The sequence below is a fragment of the Oenanthe melanoleuca genome, chromosome 7 (assembly GCF_029582105.1).
Source record: "Oenanthe melanoleuca isolate GR-GAL-2019-014 chromosome 7, OMel1.0, whole genome shotgun sequence".
Taxonomy (NCBI): domain Eukaryota; kingdom Metazoa; phylum Chordata; class Aves; order Passeriformes; family Muscicapidae; genus Oenanthe; species Oenanthe melanoleuca.
Window position 1 is genome coordinate 951,871 of NC_079341.1, and position 23,662 is coordinate 975,532.

At 48.6% G+C, this 23,662-nt stretch overlaps 1 protein-coding gene and 1 pseudogene across 6 annotated transcripts in view; both read left to right on the top strand.

Moving 5' to 3' along the window:
* Positions 1-12,236, top strand: part of HDAC4 (histone deacetylase 4) — a 171,798-nt gene extending 159,562 nt beyond the window's left edge. For all 6 annotated transcript variants that reach the window (XM_056496075.1, XM_056496077.1, XM_056496076.1 and 3 more), the window contains 4 exons: positions 1,433-1,566; positions 5,117-5,201; positions 6,282-6,423; positions 6,869-12,236. In XM_056496075.1, the coding sequence (XP_056352050.1) occupies positions 1,433-1,566; positions 5,117-5,201; positions 6,282-6,423; positions 6,869-6,908 (401 nt within the window). In that variant the 3' untranslated portion in view covers positions 6,909-12,236. The remainder of the gene's footprint in view (positions 1-1,432; positions 1,567-5,116; positions 5,202-6,281; positions 6,424-6,868) is intronic.
* LOC130255602 (uncharacterized) lies at positions 7,823-15,161 on the top strand (annotated as a pseudogene).
* The last annotated feature ends 8,501 nt before the right edge of the window (positions 15,162-23,662 follow it).

The window sequence follows — 23,662 nt, forward strand, 5'->3', positions numbered from 1 at the left end:
ATCATTTTTCTGTGAATTTTCATGGCATTTAGCTTTTTATAATGCACATTTTGGCCTGGTTGAAGCCTTAATTTATTTCTTTTTTTAAGCATTGCATATTTCAACTTTGAAATATTTAATATGTAATATTGTGTAATTTATTTGTAGTTACATCTCTGCTGATTTAGAGAGTTATGCTGGCATTAATATAATATTGCAGAAAAGGCCTTACCAGCTGTAAACACTCTTGTTGCTACCACAAATCCATTTCTTCCTCCAGGATACCTTATTAAAATTTTGAGCTGAATATTTCTGCTCTCCACCTCTGAATTAATTACAGACACGCACAAACCCTCCTTTTTGCTTTGAGTCTGGTATGTTTTTGGGAGATGCACTGAAATCTCCCCCCACCCCAGGTTTTATGGAGTTTACCTGGCACTGTTTCATTCAAATGAATCCAGAGGACAGTTTTTCTTGCAAAAAAGGGTTTTATTATTATTTTTTAAAAGTTTCTTCCAGCCAGGAAAAAAGTTGTTCTCTGCAGTGAACTTTAAAACCTCGTAAGGGAGCTGAACCTATAAACTTTATATAAGAATAAAGTGAAGTAGGTTTACAGGAGACAAGTTCTTTGAGATATCCAGAAACACTTGGGAAAAGGAAGGTTTTGTTTACCTGCTGGTTAAATTTGCCATGTTCTGCTCCTCTCACAAAGCCAGTTATGGGCTCGGCAGTGGGTGTTTTTCACTGCCTGTTAATTTGTTAATTTGCCCACTCGCAAAGGCGTTCACTCCAAAGCAGAAAGCAGGGAGTGGGGATGGAGGGTAGAAATTCCCTGGGTTTTCCTTTGTTTAGCTTCTTGATTTTTTTTTTTTTTTTCCCTTCTCCTGGAAGGGGAAGGTTGCTTTGAGGACACATTTTTTAAATCCTCGCCGCTTGGTTCTGTTTTGTTTAAAGGGGGCAGAAATGTATTGTGTGTCATCTGATCAAAGTGCCGCGTGCCCCTGGAATTTTTATAGCATATTATGGACGGGAAGAGCCGTCTGCTGAGAATGAGATGTCAAACCTAAATCTCTCTGGGGCACTGCTCTGCTGCTATCCCGACCCAAACTGCGCCTATTCCCCTTCCTCCTCCCTCCCTCAAAGCAACATCCAGCAGAAATCCACCCCTTTCCCTGCTTCCATGTTGGCTGCTGGCTTTAATTTGGGGTGCTGAGGGGTGGCAAGGGGAGGATGGTGATGCTCTCAGCTGGTAGGGGACACATGGATCCATCCCAGGAGGCTGGAATGAAAAAGCCCAACCTGGCTCGTGTTATGCGCCAAGCCCTTTCAAATCCCCGCTGGCTTTTTAATGTGATGTAATTCCTCTCCCTAATTCTTTGATCCTCCGCCAGGAGCCTGATTCCAGCCGCCACCTTTGCCCTTCTGCTGCATTTGCTCTGTTCCCTCGTTGCAGGCTTCGGGTACCTGACGAAGCAGCTGATGGGGCTGGCCGGGGGCCGCGTCGTGCTGGCCCTCGAGGGTGGCCACGACCTCACCGCCATCTGCGACGCCTCAGAGGCTTGTGTGTCTGCCCTGCTGGGAAATGAGGTACAGGCACCCCCAAAACCTCCTTCCCCCTTGGGCTGGGGCGTCTCATCCTCCCCTGGGCCAAGTTGCTGTCAGGGTTTCGTGTCCTTCTGACACTTGGTGTTTTAAAGAGTGTTTGTTTTGTGCTTAAAAACCACCTGTGCTTTGCAGTCTGTGTGATGAGGGAAGCAGCTAAGAATGATTTTTTTTGGGTTTGTTCTTTCTCCCAGTAATTTGCTTTGCGCTCTTTGGAAAACAGCTCTTTTAATTTCAGAATTTTTTGTGCAAGCCTTCCCTTCTCTTTGCCCCCCTCTCTAGTCCTACAGCCTGTGCCTGTTGCATGGGGCAGCTTGCTTAACGTGGTTTGCAGCTGGATTTTTTCCTTGGACTTGTATTTCCTATTTTCTGCACAGAGTTCTGTCGGAAAAGACTTGGCTGTGTCGGAGAAATTGGCCAGAAAGGTTAGGGGGGATGGTTGCAAGATAAGAGCCAGACAGAGAAGTACAGCAAGATGTTGGATTCTGATGAGCTCAGGGTATTTTCCTACAGAGAAAACTGTAGATACTCCACCTTTTCTGCCTTTTCCCCCCCACTTTTAGTCAGTGGGATGAAAGAAGGAACACTACATCTACCCACCTTTGAAATCCCTTCAGGGATGCTGACTCCACCACTGCCCTGGGCAGCCTGACTCAGCATACTTCCAGTGAAGGAATTTTCCCTAATATCCAAGCTAAACCTCCCCTGGTGCACCATGGTGCAAACCATGTTTGAGGGCTTCTGAGTACAGTTAGTTTGGGCTGAGGTGCAGCACCAGAGGAGCCAAGCAGTGGGTCTGTCTCCAGTGGGAGCTGATTTCTGGGAGGGTTGTGCTTCAGTGACCATCAGGTGTCTGGGGAGACGGACAGGGAGTTTGGATCTGCGTGGACGTGTGGAGCAGTTTGATTTCCAGCCTGTTGGAGAAGTGCTCCGTCTTGGAGTATCCATACTCAGCATTAAGGGGGAGGCTGGACTGGCCAGGCCAGGAGAGAAATCAGCTAGGATCCATCGGAAGCACTTGTTTCCATCATCCAGCATCCCAGCTCTCCAGGGAGCATCCTGCTACTTTTGCATGGCCAGGCTGTTCTGAAAAAGCTCTGGGCACGGGGAATGGCTCCAGCCTGCACTCAGCCCTCAGAACAGCTGAAAACTCGGGAGGCAGCTGCCACACCAGCATGGAAACAGGGACATTCCAGTGGTGGGGCACTGGCACAGGGTGCCCAGAGAAGCTGTGACTGCCCCTGGATCCCTGGAAGTGTCCAAGACCAGATTGGATGAGGTTTGGAGTGACATGGGATAGTGGAAGCTGTCCCTGCCCATGTCAGGGGGTGTGACTGCATGAGCTCTAAGGTCCCTTCTAAGCCAGACTGTCCTGGGATTCTGTGAGATGTTTATTGTAGCACCCATCTGTTTTTAGCGGTCACCACAGACAATTCATCTGGCTCCATCCAACTGTGGGTGCAAGATGCACTTTGAATGTGGGAATAACACTTGGAGGATGTCATTCCTCCTGGTCACTGTGCTCCTAGGATCGAGGAGGAGTGTGAGGCTCAGGACTCAAGGTACCTTGGGTGTTGTGAGCTGTCTGAGTGGTTTCATTGAGCAGAGGGAATGATGATCCTTAAAGGTAAAAAACATTGATTATTTTAATCAGGGCTACAAGGACGCTTAAACACAGAGCTGCTCTCACTGGTCCTAGGTGGGCTGTGCAGATAGGGTAATATTCCCTGGCTTACCCACACATCAGAAAGCAGGAAATGCTGGTTTTATCCAGGTCTTTCCTCGAACCTTTTGAAGGGAAGGGAGTCGGGGGGGAGCGGCTGCAGCTCTGTGAGCGGCCCTTTGATGCGGTTTGATCTACAGCGTGTCGGAGGATCCTGCCTGCACACACATGGACAGGCAGCTGTGGCCAGGGCAGGCTGCAGGGAGCTGGGCTGTCTCAGGAGCCGTCCTGGAGCTCCACTGGGGCTGGTAGGAAATGAGGGGAGCGCTGCCAGCCCCCCGAGCACCGCTGTCCACCGGCAGAGATCAAAACTCCTGCGTCGGGAGGAGCACGGGGCGAGCGCAGGAGCCAGCTCCTTTCCAAGCTGCCAGGAAATTAAACCAGAGCTGGGGCTGTGCAGCTGATCACTGCTCTGGGGAGGGGCTCAGGGCTGGGGAATGGACCTGCACTGCCGTGCTAGCGAAACTGTGCAAAGCTCACAGGGCTTCAGTGGAAGTAAGAGGTGGGTTTGGTGCAAGGAGAGACTTTGATACAGGCTGAGAGAGTTTGGGTTGTTCAGCTTGGAGACGGCTCCAGGGAGAAGTCTTCCAGTGCCTGAAGCAGCTCCAAGAGAGCTGGACAGGAACTGAACAAGGTCCTGATGGGACAGGAAAAGGGAGAATGGTTTTAATTCATTTTAATCACAGAGGGCAGAGTTTTTTGGATTTTGAGAAGGAATTGTTCCCTGTGAGGGTGGACAGGCCCTGGCACAGGGTGCCCAGAGCAGCTGTGGCTGCCCTTGGATCCCTGGCAGTGTCCAAGGCAAGGATGGACACTGGGGCTTGGAGCAGCCTGGGACAGTGGAAGTGTCCCTGCCCATGGCAGGGGTGGGATGAGATGAATTTGAAGATTCCTTCACCCCCCGGCATTCCATGATTCCCAGGTCTGCTGATGGCAGTCCAGACCAGTCAGGCACTGTTCCTCTCCCATGACTCTGCTCAGTCCATCGTGGACATCACCAGTCTCTACCCTTCAAATAAGAAGGTGATGACAACCAGGTGCCTCATGGCCAGGCTTTTCTGCCTTTTCCACAGGCTGTTTGTGAGTGTTATTTCAGGAGGAGGAGTGTGCTGCGGAATCAGGAACGTGCTTTGTCTCAGTGTCAACCAAGAGGCCTTGGAAAGCTCTTGCTCAGAGACTCATCTAGGAATTGATTTTGCCTTCACTTAATGTTGTACAGAAATTAATTTGGAGCAGAACTATTTTTAGAGTGGAGAATTAATAAAAAGTGCAATCCATAATTACTGAATCTGGAGTGCAGCATCCCGTGAAGTACCTATGGAATGGCTACCATGTGCTCATAAGAGCAGTCTTGGCTGCAGCTTCTCTTGGCTTTGAGCAGAAATTAAACTTTGCCATAGATATTTTTAACTATTTAACTCCAGCTGTTCTTTGCTGGGGAACATCCCTGGTTGGGCCTTGAGTGCTGTTTTCAGCACAGTTACCAGCAGTGGACATCTCTTGTTTTGGACAGCCCTCCTTGCAGGTTTGGGATGAATTCATTCATTAGTGGCGAACCTGGGAGGGCAGAGGTGTCTCCTCTTCTTGGGTTTTTCTAAAGGAAATCAAATAAATCCTAAAGCATTCCTCCAGCAGTGCTGTCAGGCCTTTCCCTGGGATGGCACAGGCGTGTTCCCACTGCAGAACTGACAAGTGGGAGGTGTCCCTGCCCGTGGCAGGGGATGGAATGGGATGAGCTTTAATGTCTCTTCCCACCAAAACCATTCTGGGATTCAATGGTAACATGCCTTTGGTGTTCCTCTCTCTCTCCAGCTTGACCCTCTTCCGGAGAAGGTTTTCCAGCAGAGAGCAAATGCTAATGCAGTGCATTCCATGGAGAAAGTCATCGAGATCCACAGTGAGTACAGCCCCACCGAACCAGCTGCTTCCCTGGGGGACACCCCTTGGGCTTCTCCATCATTCTGCCAGCTCTCTGCTCCCATCTCCCAGTTTCCTGGTGGCCACTGCACCCTGAACTGGGTTGGTGCAGCCACAAACTGGTGTTACTGTGGATGGAGCCATGCCCATCAAGGCCTCAGCCCTTCAGGGGGAATTACAGAATCAGAGCACGGATTAGGTTGGAAAAGACCTTCAGGATGATCCAGTTCAGATGTTAACCCAAAAATAATTAAAATCTCTAAAATCACTGTAAGGGGCAGACAGTCCTGCCATTAGAGGGTGCTCTCACTTCTTCAAAAGCAATTAAGTATCTCTGCATAACACAAGTCTTGTTGGGTGTTGTGGCACCCGTTAATTAGAAGTAGATAGGCGTGGAAATGAAGCAGGCTGTCAGGCACAGACTGGGATTCTTGGGATGTCCTGGGCAGGGCCAGGAGTTGGACTCAATGATCCCTCTAGGTCCCTTCCAAGGGAAGGGATATTCTATGAGTTTTGCTGACAGTTGCTGATATTTTAGGTTTATTTAACCAAGAAGTTTAAAATAATTGCGTTGAACCTTGCCTGGAGAAATACTCGGAAATTCTTTCCTCTGGGGCCTTCCCTGTGCTCTTCCCAATGCAAAAGGGTGTCAAACTGCTGACATAAAAAAATACATTGGAGATTGAAGCTTGGACATGGTGATCTTGGAGGTCTTTTCCAACATTAATGGCTCTAAATACACCTTGGACTTTTTTAGTCTTCAGGGGCTTTCCCACTGAAAACACGTAGCACTTAGCAGCGGGATCCAGATCTGGACTGCGTCCTTCCCTCTCCTGCACTTTTTGGTAGAGAGACATTTCCAGCTGCATTTGTCCTTGGGTCTAGAATTTTCTGAGAGATTTGAAGTGGGAAAGGAATTGTTTCTTGAGCACCTAAGGCCCTTAAAGTGATAGTATGGATCAGATGAGCTTTCCCTGGGCAGTTCCGAGCCGGTGGCCAGGTTTGGGAAAGCAGGAGCTGGAATGGTGCCCTGATGGCCCTTTTGTCACCTGTCCCCCAGGCAAGTACTGGCATTCCCTGCAGCGTTTCGCCTCCACGGTGGGATATTCCCTGGTGGAGGCCCAGAAGTGTGAGAACGAGGAGGCGGAGACAGTGACGGCCATGGCATCGCTGTCAGTGGGCGTGAAGCCGGCGGAGAAGAGGTCAGTGGTTTCCCATCACATTTCCAGGTCTGCCCAGACAGGAGGAGCAGCCTTGCAGGTTAATCCTCTCCTTTCAGTCACTGCTACTGCATCCCCCACATCCCCTGTCCTCTGTGGTGGGTTCCCAAAACCCTCCCGGGCTGCAGGAGAGCAGCAGAGCTATAAGCTCTGTGCGTGCACCCTGTGCCTGAGCCTTCTGCTCCAAGCACGGCTTTGGACCACAAAAAGGAATTTATTTTGCTGAGAAAAATGTTTATGCCCAAGTGAGATTGTCCAAAAACCCTTCTTGGTGGCGAGTTTAATTCCAGGTGATCCCAGCTGGCTGAGTGGGAAGGTGGTGGGAACATAGGAAATGAGACTTGGCACCACGAATTGCCCAACTGTGTCATGCCCAACGCTTTTCTCTCTCCCCTCCTTCTCCCGCCCTGCCTGCACAATCCCTCAGACCTGAGGACGAGCCCATGGAAGAGGAGCCTCCCCTGTAGCACCCACCTTCGAGCTGGAGTTCTCCTGTCTGTTCGTCTTCGTCTTGAAGCTCTGCCAAGAAGCTTTCTCTTGTTACTCCTGCGTCCTGTCACGGTTATTTCCCGAACACGGAAGGACAGCCAGGTGTAAAGCAAAGCAAGCGACACAAAAAAACAAATCTTTCCGCATCTTTGAGTCTCTTTTTGCCGAAAAAAACACACTGGTGAAGAGCTGCAAAGGACCGACACGTTGGGCACTCTTCCTCTGGTCCTCACCAGGAGCGGAAAGAGGAACGACGCCCGGGAAGTCTTTGGCAGAGTTGCCAAAAGCAAAAAGAAAACAAAAACAAAACACGAGAATAACAAAGAAATCAAAGATTCAGCAACACAAATCAAACAAACCTTAACGTAAAACTGGTGCTTACAAAGTTGATTACCCACAACTGAGCAATCTCCGCTTGAACCACTCAACCCATCGTGTACTTTCTTTTCTTGGATATTTGGAAATGGCTCTTGCCTGCCTGTGAGTCAACGACAGCTCTTGTCGGAACAGGGACAAGATTGGGAGATGATGGTGAATTTTTAATGGGGAGGGACAGGGAACGAGGGACTCATCTGACACCTAAAGGAAAGGGAAGCAGAAGGGGGGGGGAACGGTAGCCCAGATGGAGTCGGCTTTATTGTCTCCAAAGCCATCTGAAGATGAGTTTGTGCCTTTTTTTTTAATTGATGGATTTGGTGCAGCTGGATTTTCTGAAGTTTGAGGAACAATGCCTTAAGTAAAAATTAATTAAAAAAAGAAAAAAAAGAAAAAAAAAAAAAAAAAAAGAAAAAAAAGCCCACACAAAGAACACAGCAGTTCCTGAATATTTTTCCTCTGGTTGGGAAAGCCAAGGACTGCCATCAGGAAGGAAGACTTTTTGGCTTATGCTGGCATGATGGTGGGAAGCAGGCATCAGCTGAACAGAGCGTCTCCAAAAACTGTCGACAAGTTTGGATTTGTTTTGTTTTCTTTCATTGATGTTTCAGAGAAAAAAAGAAAAGGAAAAAAGAAAAAAAAAAAAAAAAAAAAGGAAAAAAATTAAGGTAGTTGCCAAAAAAGTGGCAAATACTGTTGGGTCTTTGAAATTCAACCATTTTTAACAACCAATTTTCAAATGTTTTCTCTCTCTTCTACATTATCTAGTAATTGAACTTATCAATTTGGTTGTTGAAGCATGTATTAGACACAAATGCAGGTTTTAAGACTGGAATGCTTTTTATTAAAAGCAACTAGCATGAGATATTGCTTAAATTGTTAGGTATAAATATATATATGTGTATAATGTATATTCCAAATGTATTCCAAGCTTAGAAACCAGATTCCTATGAATTATTGAGAAAAATATTTATGATGCATTTCTAGAAAAAAGAAAAAAAATATATGTAATAAATGCATACTCTAACAGTAGCCATTGGAAGCTCCCTAGGGACAGATTTGGGAATTGTAACAAGGTCAAAGGTGCTTTTGGAAAAGGATCCAGGTTGAAACTCGAGGACTTTTCAGGCGACAGGTTGGGAAGTTTTTCAGAAAGCCAACACTTTAGCCACTGGGCAACTACCCTAAACATTTGTATTTTAATTTAAGATTTTTAGTTGTGATCCTTTTCTAACAAAAACGAGAAAAAAAAAAGAGTTTTTTATAGCAAAGATGCTGAATTTGCTGTTAATTTTTATATGGATATTTCCTGAAACCCTCCGGACGCCTTGTTTGTGTGACTCTGATATTTCTTTTCCATTTGGCAGGTTGCCTTTCCGAACGGCAATAGCATCTAAACCTTTCTTCCTCCCTCTTTTCTTGCTTATAATTACATGGATTTTCCTTTTTTTTTTCTTTAATTTTTTTTTTTTAATTTTATTTTCTGTATTGTTTTCTCTCCTTTTCCTCAACTCTTTTGTACAGTGAGCAGCTTTCTGCAGATGTAAGGAACTGTGGGCAGACCGACAGAGTTTGTTTTTTTCTGGGAAAGGGCGTGTTTTACCGAGGAGGATGAGGGACCGCAATGGGCTCTTTTGTTGTACCAATTCTGCCAACTGTATATTTCCTCAGCTCTCTTGTAGTAGCTATGTAAAGAAAATAAGGAATTTTCTTACCTGGTAGCATTCAGTGGGCGATGCCTTTGTCCGGCCCGTGGCTCCTGGCACTGCCTGCCCTCGGGAAGGCTCCTTGGACACTCCAGGACCGCCGGCGTTTTCTCTCCACTGGACATGCCCGCAAACTCCCCACCTCCTCTCTCCCTCTTTTTCTCCCCTCTTCTTCTTCCCGGCGCTGGGAGGGGTTTTGGAGGCATTTTTTTTCGCCTCCCACCCCGAGGAGGTCGTTGCCTCCCGGGAATGCCGGGTGGGAGAGCGGAGCGTCTTCACAGGGACGGCGCTCCCGGTGCGCCTTCCTCCAGCAGTGTAGGACAGCACATCCCTCTCCCCAGCACAGCTTCTCCCTAACCACCCTTCCTTCTTTTATCTTGTTCCCACGGTGGCTGGCGGGGTTGCTTCCAGTAACTTGTCTTCTTTCCAGTTCTCGAAGCAGCCGCTTTCGTTCCGTTCAGGACTTGCTGGCGGGAGGAATCGGGAGCGTGACGCCACGCTGGAGGCTTTTGTTTTCTTCCTCGATTTCTAGCGCAGTTTCAAAACCAGACACTACAGTATTTGAGTTGTGCATACCCAAGTACATTCTAAAACCCCAAAAAGCCCCGGTGGCAAGGCCCATCCTCGGCATATCCTGAAAAATCCCCCCGTGTGAGAGCACCGCGTACCTGGGGATGTTGTGGTTTGGGGTTTTCCTCCATCCGACCACACTGCTGCTGCGATCTCAGATCCGTCTGGCTGCCGAATTTGGTGACTGACGTGGGGTTTTGCTCCCTGTGCCGTGGGCAGTGCCCGTGTTTACACCTCCCTTTGTGTTGTCAGCTCTTCCCCGCAAAGTTTTTGACATTTCTCTTCCCGGTCATGGCAAAGCCTTTTCCTTCTTTTTTGCATTCCTGGGAGCCGCCGGCCGACCGTGCTTTCCTTTGGAAAACCCAGAGGAACTTGTTGGGATGCCACCTTCCCTCCTTCCTTCCGTCCTTCCTTTCCATCCTTTCCCTCAGCTTTTTGCCGGGATGGGAAGATTTTTCCCAAGACTACAGAGCTTGTCTCCTCCAAACTCCCGGCGATGTGGATTTGTTTTGCAGCATCCCCCTTTTCCCTGGGAATGCTCTTCCCTGGGCTGTGACCTTCCCTGGGGATGCTCTTCCCTGGGGATGCTTTCTGGACCCAGTGCAGCACGGAGAGAGGGGAGGGAGCCCTCGTTTTGAGGCTCTCCAGGGTTTTTTTTACCTTTTTGAGCCATTTAGCTTCTTTATTTCAGATGACTTTGCCACGGGACGGCCGTGCCAGTGGGGTGGGAGCCCGGGATGCTCCCACATCCCAGCACGTGCTGCCCAGGGCATCCTTTGTACCTGCTTGGGAAGAAAAGGAGCATCTTTCAATCCTCTTTACAGTGAAGTGAGGCCCAGTTTGCAGTACACAAGTAACCATTGGGGGTTTTTTTGTTTGTTTTGGTTTGTTTTGTTGTTTGTTTGGTTTTGGTTTTTTTTTTTTTACTTTCGATACAAAACATTCCTTTTTTTTATTAGTCATGGTCATGTATTCATTCCATTCTTCCTTTTGTAAACTTTTTTGGGCCCACGTTCTTTTACGGGCATTGATATATATAAATATATATATAAATATATATGAATATATTTTTTTAAGTTTCCTACACCTTGAGGTTGCATGGTCTGTAAGGTTGGCATGTCTTTATATTGTATACAGATTTTGCACGCCAAACTTGGCAGCTTTGAAAACGATAACGAGAAAAAAAACAAAAACAAACTAAAAAATAAGAGGTGGTTTGGGGTTTCTTTGGGTTGATTTTTGTTTTGCTTTGTTTTTATATTGGTTTTTTGTTTTTATTTTCCTCTCGTGGCATTGGCGGAGACTAAAGGTTGGGATGTTGTTGTCACACACACTCACCCACACAGCTACACACCAAGGAAGGAGAGTGGGAATTCTTTTTTTTTTTTTTTTTTGAGTCTTACTGAACTTAATAAGAAGAAATTGTGCTTTTTATTGTTAAAAAGAGTAAATAAATAAAAAACAAAAAGGACTGCTTAAACATTTCTCATTTTAAGAAGAAAAGAAAAACTAAGAAGTTTATCTAGCACTTGTGACTTACCAATAATAGAGTTTATTGTATTTATGTGGAAACAGTGTTTTTAGGGAAACTATGCCGAACACACCAAGTAAACTGCCTGTGTCATTATTATTATTGTTGTTATTATTATTTTTTTTTCCTTTGGGTTGGTGTTTTTGCTTTGATTTCTTGGCTGGGTGGGGAGGTTGGATGCAACCCTTGTGTCAACACGTGGAGTCGTTCATTCTGAGGAGCCGGACGGATGGATGGATGGATGAGGAGGACTTTAAAGAGTTAACTCTTCAGCACAGCTGCGTTAACTTTTTTAAGAAATTACTTTTACATTATGTATTATTGCTCGGTTTCACTTTAAGCAGTCGTGTACTGTGCAACACTGTGGTTTAAAAACGAGACTTTACAGCGAAAGGCAAAACGTGTTTCTTCATTGTCATGAAGTTGGGCTCGTTCTCAGCTCATCTTCACTTTGTCTTTGATATTGATGATGAAAAAGAAAAAAAAAGTATCATATTGAAAGAAAATAAATTAACACTTTTTCTGTGCTCCATAGTGGAGGCGCTATTTTCCAATTTATGAGGATGACAAACTTATATATATAATATATATATAAAAGTGGGGGCGGGGAGGGGGGGGGAAGGGGTTGAAACATTATTCACCCGAGAGCTTATTACAGATATGTAGTATCAAAAAGTTGTAACTATATTATATTCTACTTTATACCTATACATGCTCAGTATGACATCACCATTGGTAGCAGCTACCGGTTTACGCTGTAATTTAGACACAATTTCACTCTTCTTGTATGGACCCTACTTTCAGTGATGGTAGCATTCTTTGTGCTCGATTTTCTGATGGTCTTTTCTTTTAAATTGGTGGAGTTGGAATATTTTTCTCATTCGTGTTTTTATTTCTTTCTTTGTTTTTATTTTATTTTGGTTTTATTTTATTTTTCTCTTTTCTCTTGATTTTGTTTCTTTTTCTTTTTTTTTTTTTTTTTTTTTTTACTGGCCAATGGTGTCTTTCTCTGACAGTACCGACTTCAATTTCAACTTTATTAGGAGTCCAGTATTTTGTACCACATTATGACAACTTGTTATTCTTGTGGTGTAAATAAAAGAAAAAAGTTAATTATAATATCACCCAGGTTTCGGCTGCTGATCTTCTTTCCTTCCTTTGCTGGGACGGGATGTTTCATCTGCTGGATTCCTGGTGTGTCATGGAAGGGGGTCTTGGTTCCAGAGTGGGTTTTTGGGCAAAATATGCCCATGTCCATGTTGGGGTGTTCATGGAAAAGTTCCTGGAGTTTCCCAGGTTCCTGTGGCTCCCAGGTGCATGTTGACAAGTGCCTGCAAAAAACCAGTTGAGTTTCCAGTTGAAGCAGCTCCACCTTTATACCTTCCACAGCCTTTTTCATCAAATATTTTCCCTCTCATTGGCTTCCTTCTTGACTCTGGAGCCCCCTGAGCCATCCAAAAGCCATCTGTTCCACGTGTGTCTCCTGGAATTGCCCTGTGGCCACAGGGGAGGCAGCCACACTTGAGCTCTGGGCTCGTGGCAGGGAAAACTTGGGATCCTCACAACTCCCTCAGCAGTGAAGCGTCCCCTGCTGCTCCAGCATGATTCATGGGAATCATGGATTGGTTTGGCTTGGAAGGATCTGGGAGGTCCCCTCCCATCCAGTGCCACCCCTGCCATGGCAGGGACACCTCCCACTGTTCCAGGCTGCTCCAGCCCCAGTGTCCAACCTGCCCTGGGACACTCCCAGGGATCCAGGGGCAGCCACAGCTGCTCTGGGCACCCTGTGCCAGGGCCTGCCCACCCTCACAGAGAACAATTCCTGCCCAATATCCCATCCATTCCTGCCCTCTGGCAGTGGAAGTCATTCCCTGTGTCCTGTCCCTCCATGCCTTGTCCCCAGTCCCACTCCAGCTCTCCTGGAGCCCCTTCAGGCTCTGGAAGGGCTCTGAGCTCTCCCTGGAGCCTGCATTTGTGTGCAGAGTTTGGGCGTGGTGGTTGTTCTAGGATCATGATTTGGGGGTTCCAGCCTGGCTGGGAGGGCACTTGCAGCTCCCAGGAGCTGGGGGAGCTGATTTCTGGGAGTGAATTCCCACTGCTGGGTGATCCAGCTAAAGGAGAGTCCTTGTTTGGAGGGGTTGGGTGCTGCTTCAGGCATGATCCCATCCCCTGTGCCAGGCATCCTCTCACCTGGAATGCTGTGAGCTCACCGTGGGCACAGGGGCATAAACCTGAGAGGAGGGTTGAGCTCAGTGCTGTGGATCCTGCTGCTTTAGCCATGGAAGTTTTTACAGCCAGAAATCTGTTAATCCCAATGAAAATGTCATAGTACTGCAAGGAATGTGATCCATCTGGATTTTGAGGTGGTTCCCTCGTGGCTCCTCTGATGTGTGCCCATGGCTGGGTGTGAGGGAAGGAAGAAGAGGCAATTTTTCCCTCTGGGCAGCAAGTCAAGGCTTTGTGCTTTAGATGAATAGCAGTGGGAGCACTGCAGGGGGAAGAAAAGGGTCCAAAATTAATCTGAGCACACTGAGGGCAGGAGTTCAGTCTGTGCCAGCAAAACATCCTGGATTTATGAAGGTATTTGGAGCTGGGTGGAGTAGAAACCTTCTCCTAAGGTCGGATTGATCTCTTAGGGAATTCTCTGAAGCTCACTCAGGGACCTGAGAGTTCATTTGTTGCCCCTGCCTAGATGTGATGTGTGGATATAAGCTGCAAATTTGCCCTGGGATAGCGAAAATGCTGGGAAAAGCAGCATGTGGAGTGAAATTCTAGGGGATGTCAAAGGGACTGGGAGTTCCTGGCAGGGAGAGGCTGAGAGGTGTTTCACCCTGTTTCCCTGGAGGAAAATCCTGTGGTCATTGATGGAAAGGTTCAATAGCAGGAGTGCATCCAGGAATGTAAGAACTTTCTGCCTGGGTATGGGAGAAAAGGCTGAAGCTGGGCCAAGGCAGGAGAAAGGAGTTGGAGCTCTGGAGGTGCCTGAAAAACCAGGGCTGAGAGCAACAGAGAATGTATTTTAAGAACTGTGGTGAAAAACCCAGCTCCCCAGGCTGTGAAGAAGGCACAGTCTGCCTTTTTCCCAGCAGCACAAGCTGGCAAAGCCAGTTCCTGCTGAGGATGGGGAATATATTCCCATTCCATGGCTGTGCTAATGCAAGGCTTCAGCAGGAGCAGAGCAAATCCAACCTAATTACAGACTCTGTGGGAAAGGACTTCTGGCTGGGGAACACAGAGAGGGGCCAGGTGTCTTCTGGATGCCCATGAGGAAAAAGCAAACCTCTGCCCACGTTTAATTAAATGATTCCAGTAGCAGAAGGAAATGTTTGGGGGTGAAACAAAACCACCCCAAAATCTCGCTGCTGCACAGCAGAAGTGGGGAAAACATTTCCTGTGTAGACTGGATTGCACAGCCAAAGCATCAGTGTGCACAAGCCACAGGCAGGTGCTCTTTATCTGATTTATTGCAGGTCCTGTTGAGTATTTTTAATCAATTTTTTAATTAATTCATTCCCCTGCCCTGAGGGAAGGGTTTGGAATCATAGAATCACAGAAAGGGACTTTAAAGATCATCTTGTTCCAGTCCCCTGCCATCGCCAGGGACTCCTTCTTCAAATTCAGTGCAATTAAAGGGAAAAAAATAAAATGGGGGGGGGGGGGGGGGGGTTGCTGTATTTAGAAGGATGAAGGTGCAGACAGAACGGTGCATTTGTGCTATATCAAGGCACAATTATCCAATGGTCACCAGCTTCAGAGTGCCTGCAGGAACAAGAAACCTGTTTCCCATTAAATCAGGAAGGGAACAGGGAGCAATTCCTGGACTTTAAAGGCGATTAAATACCCAGAGTCCTTGAGCAAGCTTTCAGAATTTCACTCTTCAATTACATGTTGGAGTTTGAAGGGGGGAAAAAAGAATATAAAAACCCAGAAATCCCTCCTTGCCCGCTAGCAGAGAGCAATTCCTGCAATCCCCCCCAATCCCCGTGGATAATGCAGGCAGCTCGGGCTTAGCAGCCGCCTTTGAGCCCGCCGGGTTCAGCCGGTGGTGAGCGGCAGGAATTTCTGGAGCCCGTTTATCCAAGAGGAGGTCCCGGCGCTGCTGAGGGTCCCCGAGCCCAGCCCAGCCCTGGCAGCGCTGCTCCCAAATCCTTCTGTGCTCCCAAATCCTTCCAGCAGCAGGAAAACCTGGGGATGAGACCAAAGGGATGAAATGCGGCTTTGGGAAAGATGGAGAGAACTCTGACTCTGGAAGGGAGGGAAGAGAGAAAACCTCGCTGGGAGCATCCCTAGCCCATCCCAAACCCCTGCCAAGGCTGGGGAGCAGCCAAGAGAAGAGGAGATGACTTTTAGGGAATGTCCTCAGGCTGGGGCAGCCAAGGGAAGAGGGGATGACTTTTAGGGAATGTCCTCAGGCTGGGGCAGCCAAGGGAAGAGGGGATGACTTTTAGGGAATGTCCTCAGGCTGGGGCAGCCAGCTGCCCAGCCCCACCTCCAGGGGATGCAGTCTGTGAGCAGGAGGAGGCTGAGGAATATCTGCACACCCAAACTACAGAGTGACTCTGGCTGGAAGCTGGTCAGGGCTGCCTGGCTTCCCCTGGGCTGGTGGATGGTGGCCCCTGACTGGCTGTGATGCTTTCCCTCGTTTTAGGGGCAGGGGATGCTCAGCCTGTGGTTGGTGAAGCAGCTCCACGCTGGGGATAACAAATTGCCTTGGCCAGGTTTATCTGCTGGGCCCTCTGCTGTGCCAGGTCCTGGGAGTGCTGAAAACCAGGCTGGAATTGAGTTATTCCGGGTGGGCTGCAGGATAATTCCTCTTTCATCTAAAGCTTTCTCATATTTGACCTCTCTCCCCTTTATCTGCGACGGGAAATTCGATTTGCACTGTTATTCCAAAACAATTCCTCTCAGTTCCCTTTGTGAGGCAGGACTGAGGGCTTCAGTATGCAGGGCTGCTTCCCAGCTCTGCTGCGGAGAGGCTTGGAGGGGGATGGAGGGAAGAGGAATCCAAGCAGGGCAGGGAAGTGTCTGCAGATTCCACCAGGGCTCCTCCAAAGTGTGTGTCAGATCCGCTCTGGGGCACAGCTGGATCCCAAGGATCCTGGCTCACCCCCTGCTCGGGCTGCTCAGCCAGTCCTTCCTGCTGCAGAGCCGTGCTGGAGTTTTGTCTGGAGGCAGGAAAGTGATGTGACAACATGGAGCTTGGCAGCTCCCAACCTCCCCTCGGCCAGGAAACGCAGTGCCTTGGATTTATCCTGGAATCACTTGGGTTGGAAAAGCCTCTCAGACCCCAGAGTCCAACCATTGCCCCAGCACTGCCAGTCCCACCAGTGACCCATGTCCCCAAGTGCCACATCCACATGGATTTTAAATCCCTCCAGCATAGAGGGGGCTCCACTCCTGCCCTGGCAGCTCTGCCAATGCCTGGCCTCCCTTGCAGGGAAGAAATTTTCTCTCATATCCAACCCAAGCCTTCCCTGAGGGACTGAAGGGAATCCCATTCTGGGATTCTCTGGTCCTCCTGAGCAGAGCTGAACCTTGTGGGCAGCCTGCAGAAGGACTGAAGGTATTTGTGGAGACTTCCAGGTGAGTTTTTGCTCCTCCCCCTTGTCCTGCTGCAGGACAGGTTTCTTCTCCTCCCTTGCCCGACCTGAAAGAGGTTCTGCCTGTGTCATCCTCAGCCTTGGGACTTTGGGGAGTTGAAGATTCACAGCAGAGCAACTTCCAAAACGAGAACTCACAGCAAAAATGCTCTGAAAAAATGACAGTGGTCAGGAGCAGCTCTCAAAGCAAAATCTTTCTAAAGAAAATTAGAAATAATCTCCCAGTTCTTGCTTTGGGTTGGGTGTTTTTTTCTTCCCTCCCCCTCCTCCCCCCCTTACTTTGGGCACAATTAAACCTGTGAGCTCAAAGGAGCACGTTCTATTTTGGCTGACTGCTGGAAAAGTGAAGTGGAATGGGAAAAGACGCCCTGGCTGCCACCAAATCCATCTGCTGGCTGAGCAGCATCACACTTGTCCTGCTGGGTGGCTGGGAAGAGCCAATTTGAGGTTCAAGTGCTTTCCCAACTTTTAGCTGGGCTTTCTCCTTTTCCAGACAACTTGGATTTCGCTTGGAACCCTGTCTGGCAGCGTTTGGCTTCCTGCCTGCTTGGAGCCAGGGCCTGTGGAGATTAATGACATGGAAAATGAGGAATGCTGGCCATAAAACTCTGAAATTGTGGGGAAAAGGCAGCTTAGAGAGGCAGCCTCTGGTGAGAAGGTGTGAGGCTGCTTCATGGGTGGGGTTTGGGAAGGCAAAGGCTCTGGCAGGATTATTTTCCCCATTCCTGGCAGTGTCCAAGGCCAGGTTGGACACCAGGGCTTGGAGCAGCCTGGGACAGTGGAAGGTGTCCCTGGCCTGGAATGAGATGAGTTTTAAGGCCCCTTCCAAACCAAACCATTCTGGGATTCTGAGATCTTAAAAAAAAGGTTATCCCAGGAAGGGGCTGGAGTGCCTTGAGTACAACAAATCCTTCCCTTCCCCTCCTGATGGAAATGGGAAATCCCTGGGTGGAGGGGCAGCAGGCAGCTATGGTTAATTCTGAGCAGGGGAGAGGAAACCTGGGAGGATTATATCCAGAATTTTCCATGAGCCTGGCCTGGGCCTGCCTTGCACCCTGGGGCACCCTCCTTCACCCCCAAGGTGAGCAGGGGCTTCACCTCCTCCCAGATCTTGACTGCAGTCCATGCAGAGCAGGAATTCTCGGTTATGAAATGGGGTGAGCCATGGAAAGGATCCAGGAAACCCCAGATTGGTGGGGACAGTTCCTCAGGAATCTGTGCCTGGAACTGGCATCCCAAAGCCTTCAGGCAGCAGAGGCAGTGCCAGCAGCCCCTGACTCCTGCCAGAGCTGGCTAAGCCAGAGCAGAGAGCTCTTCAGAGCAGCCATGCCAGGAGCCTTTATTCATTACAAAATTCCCCTAGAAACACATTTGAGGCTTTGCTGTCCTGACAAAAGGGGCTTGTGACCTCTTGCTGGGGCAGGGCAGCTTGGCCATGGCCAGGGAAGGAGCATTTGAGGTGGGTGCAGCAAAGCTGGAGGAGCTTGGTGGGCAGGGATTTAGGATGCTGACCCTGTTCAAAGTCCCAGCCACCCACCTTCCTTTTCCAGCCCCTTAAACTGAGTCTGAGCTTGATGAAATCAGCATTTCCCAGCTGGAAGTGGGGTGAGGACAGGCTCAGAGCTCCTGTGGCACCCACAGAAAGCAGCACCATGCAGCATTGCCACCCTGGAGGGGATGGATGTGGGGTTTGGCCCTTGGATTATTTTCTTCAACCCAAACTCAGACCAACAGCACAAAACCTGGTGGGTAGGGAAGATGGGGGCGAGTGAGTCTTTAGGTAGGGAAAGGTGGAAATCACCTGGAAAGAAGAAATATACATAGATATTTATAGATATATATATTTTATATGCATAAATACATATAAAATCTGACCCAGCCCTGAACTTTTCTGGCAGGGAAGTGAAATTCATGAGGAAATACAGCCCAGCCTGCAATTCCTCATTATATCAGTGGGAGCCACGTTAGTGGGGCCAGTAAATCTGCCAGATGGCAATGGGGGGATTAGGTGGGAAGGTGGGACCCTCAGGAGGGTGCTGTGCCTGCCCTCCCCCACCTTCCTCCTCAAGGAATGTTTATCACCCCAGCTCCCAAAATGCTCCCAGAGGTTTGTTTATAATAAAATCTTTATGGTGCTCTGAGGTTTGGGGTGGTTTTCCCCCCTTTCCCTGTTGCATGGGAAGGGTTGGGAGGGATGGCAGCTCCAAGCAGCTGTGGCTGCCCCTGGATCCCGGGAAGTGCTCGAGGACAGGCTGGATGGGCTGGAGTAACAGCAGATTTGGTCTTTCACTGCCCTTGTCGAGCAGGGTGAACAGGGAATGGGCTCAGGAGTTACCTGGGTGGCAGGGATAAGGAAACCAGCAGACAGACACCATCCCCAAAATCTCATTGCTTAAGCACCCACCCCAGGCTGGGCTCAGGCTGGGCTCGGTCCCAACGAGGTGTTGGCTGCCCCAGTGCCCTGCAGAACTCGTGACACATCAAGGAAAAGCCTTTTCAACCAGCAGAGCTAAAGGAAAGATTGAAAAAAGAAATAAAAAATTTAGAAATCCAAGTGACTGGCAGAGAACGCAGCTGGCTCCTTCCTCCCTGGGTCTGTTTGTTTGCCGTGGTCACCGAGGTCATCCTGGAACAACCACCCATCCCCAGCTCCCTCCTGCTTTCCCTCCAGCCTCCATTTCCATTTGTGAAGGAGGAAGGATGAGCTAGGAGGGATGAGGATGAAGGACGGGCTGTTTGTGCGGGGGAAGGCAGCGCTGTCCCAATTCCTGGGGAGCGTTCCCAGGACCCATCCCGGCAGCAGGCAGGCAGGAGGGGCTGTGCCAAGGGATGCTACCACACCACGGGGCTGATGCACTCCAGAGCTGCTCCCACAGATGGGCAGGGACAAAAGGAGAGCTGTCTGCTCAGGACAGAGCCCAGCCCACCACCTTCGGAGATAAGAAGAGGTAATACATGAAATGCTGCAGCGACCTAAGGGGGATCACAGAATCCCAGGGTGGTTTGGGTGGGAAGGGACCCTACAGCTCATCCATTCCACCCCCTGCTGTGGGCAGGGACACCTTCCACCGTCCCAGGGTGCTCCAAGCCCCGTGCAGCCCTGAATGGATGGATGGACACAGGCGAAATATTGACCTGTTCCCACTGGACAAAAAAGGATGCTCCTGAGAGAAGCCCCCCCATTTCCCATTTTCACAAAAATACCAAATGAATGGGACAAGTCTCTTCCCCCCCCACCCCACATTTCTGCAAAGGGAACTGTTAAATTTGGTTTATATCTTAATATTATACTTCTTTAATAATGGCCTCATTGTGGGCTGGCGACTCAGGGCAGTAAAATGTGAGATGTAGGTTTTCTCAATGGCAAAACCAGAAATATTCCTGGTGTCCCAGGCTTGGCACTAAATTCCCTGTACACAATGTACATCTCCACCATCCCCAGCATTTCCTGGTGACTTATGCTCAGGCTGGCTCGGACACACTGAGTCACACACTAAATTATTTGGAGATCAGAAATAAAAAGCACCTCAAGGGCTTCCAGTCTGAAGGGGAAAAAAAATGTTCAGCCTTTTCTCCGTGTTTCCTCCACATGGAAATTCGATCTAATCAGCACAAACCTTTCATTTAGGGTTCATTTGAACCCTTTTATTGATTTATTTCTAAGATGCCAACAGGACATGGAGCCCAAGCTCTGCCTGAGGGAGTACATTGGGCACAACCTCGCTTGGTGAATCCCATGGTCAGAGGAGCTCTTGGGTGACCCTGTGGCTTTATGTCCCCTCTGATGTGGGACCATGGAGACTGGGAGCCTGAAGAAGCCAAGACTGACCACAGTGAACTCTGTGGTGCCTGTGCCATTGGATATCTCTGGGAAAAGGTGAGCTCAGGGGCTGGAAAAGATGGAGATGGCCTCTCACAGCTCCTGATGAAGGACTGCCTCTCACAGCCCCTGCTGGGGGAAAGACCCGTGCTCTCCTGGTCCTGTGGTGCTTTCCTCCTGCCTGAAGGATCTGGAAAAAAATTTTCACATCCCACGTGGCTCCTCCGTGCTGGAGCATTCTGCTGGTGCCATGGGGTTATGGGGAAAACCTCCTCATGTGGATGCTGTGGATTTTGGGTGTGCTGGACACCCAGAGCCTCCCACCCCAGCAGTGTGGTGCTCCCCAGGAGGACACAGCCATCTCCTCAACTCCTATCCTTCCACTCCCCTCTAGTGGCTGTGGAGCCAGTGGTGGAGCCAGGGAGGCAGAGAGGAAGTGGCTTTTTATTCATCATTGATGCCATCTGAAGGGCACAGACAGGCAGGAGCCTGTGTGACACACTCCAGGCTGAGCCAGGGTGGTGGAGGTAAGGGTCACACCCTGCACCTGCTTTTCCTTAAAAAAAAATAGAAATTAATAAAAAAAAAAAAAAAAACAAAAAAACAAGTAACTTATTCACTCCTTAAAGAGAGAAAAATGTAGCTACAATTGGCTAGAGGGCATTAATGCTGTTGTCCCCATCTCCCCGCTCCTCTGTCTCCAGCCCCTGAGATTCTCAGGTGTCTCTGTTCCTGGGCTGACTCCAGCATGGGGCAGGAGCCTGGAGAAGGACAATGCTGCTAATCTGATGCTCTGGCCTCGGTTCCTGATGCTCTCAGCTACCCAGAGAGCTGAAAATGAGAGGATGAGAACGGAGCTGAGATGGGATAATAAATATCAGGCAAGGACCTCCCTCAGTTTCTCCGCTGACTCCCAAGAGGTTCTCCCAGAGCTGGCAGCAATCCTTGCTGAGCAAACACCTCCCTGCTTGTGTCTCCTCCTTGCTGAGCTCTCCCCAGCACAGGGAGGGAGCAGGACACCTGAGACTTGGCACGGGGGCTCTGACTGTGCCCTCTGTGATCCAGCAGGGCTGGATTTGAGGCACCCCAAGAGCCAGACCGCGGTGCCAGCACTCCAGCACTCCAGGAGGGACACGGAGCGACCCCACAGCTCCTGCCCCAGTGTTTCACCAGCTGGCAGCAGCTTTTTTGGTGCATTCCCACCAGATGGCAGATCCCTGCCTCCAGGGCTGGGAAAGCAGCTGACCTGCCTGCACAAGGAGGTGCTGGGGCAAGCCCAGCCTTGGAGAGGCACCCACAGCCATCCTGCCCATCCTCCCCTCAAGCGTTTGCTTGAGAAAACTGAGATTCCTCTTCTCTTTTTTCTTTTTTCTTTTTTTTTTCTTTTTTTTTTTTTTTTTTTTTTTAATTTTTTCCCCTTTTCCCCCTTTGGAAGCTGGGAGGTTTCCAGCATGAGTCACTGGCCGCCTCTCCTCCGTAATTAGCGCTCTGGGAGTTGTGAGGATGACTCTGGGGTAGTCTCCTAGAATTAATCAAAGTGTGTCTTCCACATTTCAGTGCTGTAAAACCATCATCCGGCCAAATCCCTCCTGACTGGCACAGCCCTATCCCAGTCCTTTCTCCCTCTGCTCTTTCCTCCTCTTTATTTTTTTTCTGTTCTTGGTCTCTTTTATCCTTCCCCCTTAGCAGCCTTTCCCACAAATCACTCGTGACCTCTTTTCCCCTTAAATTTGGCAAAGCCTTCTCAGGGAGGTTTGCTTGTTTTGTGCTTGCAGCCCTTTTCCTGGTGTCCATCAATGTGTTGCTGTGGTCGGATGTTGGGAAGTTTGGGCTTTGTTTTGTTGGGTTCACAGGCTTTTGACATCTTAAATAACAGGATGGTTTCACCATTTGACAGTAGGAACAAAACCCGAGTGACCCACCCCACTGCTGCTTTCAACTCCCCATTAAAGCCTCTCCAGTTTTAATTGCTTTCAGGATTAAACAAACATTTTAAGGATCAAAAAAAAAAAAAAAAAAAGGTGATTTTGAGCATTTTCCCCCTGTCTGTTGGTCACCTTGTTCTGTAAAAGCTGTGTGGTGGAAGAGCTCTGGTTGCTGTACTGATGGGAGCTCTGTGCATCAAACCCAAATGGTTTGGAAGGGACCTTAAAGCTCAACCAAGCCCTGTCCAGCCTGGCCTTGAACACGTTCAGAGATGGGGCAGGAGAGAGAGAATGGGGCAGATCTGATGGGGGAGGTTTACCAAATTAATTTGTTTGACCCTTGCCTTGCTGAGCTAAAATCTTTAGGTTTAATTCCCATGAAATCCAGCATTGCCCTTCCTCTGGAATCTGCATTTGAGGGCAGCACTGCTGAGATAAAAGGCCCACTGCAGAAAAACCTGGATTTGGGGATTTAGCAGTGCGGGCAGGAATGCTGAAAGCTGGGAGGAGGCTGGTTGCCATCCAGTATTTTTCCTTGTGATGATGAAATGTGTCTTTCCTGGAACTGGAGTACAGATCCCCATGTCTTTTGATACCCATGGTATCTTGAATTCCTCCTGGATGACTGGCAAGCTCTTAAAGGCAAACTTGAGAGTCGGAATTTTGCATTCCCTCTTCATTCATCCAGCTCTGTTTTCAGTTCTCAGGGTACACTTAGATATACAAGCCTTGACTTTTCTAGTAGCAAAGCTCCAAAAACTCAAAATAATGATTTGGGGTGAAAAATGAAATTATGGAAACTTCTGGCAAACCAAAATTGAAATTAAAAAAAAAAAAAAAAAGAAAGAAAAAGAGAGAAAGAATGCACATTCTTTGTAAAGAGGTATTTCACTCAGCCTGAAATTAAATATTTTACTTGAACAGTGGTTTATATTGTACTATTTCTTTTAAAATCATAATTTTCATTTAGAGGCACTCCAAATATGCCTTCTTAATTTTTTCCTCCAATTTTGTTGTTGCTAAACACTCCATGAAATTCCTGCAATTTGTTGTGATTTTAAAAACATGCATTTAAAAAAGCATCACCCACCTCTACTTCCCCCAGGCTTTTCACATCTTCCCAACCCCTCAGGCAGCATCCCCTGAACAATGTGGAGCTGCTCCCTGCACTCCAGGAGCTGCACATCTGCAAACCAAATTTCACC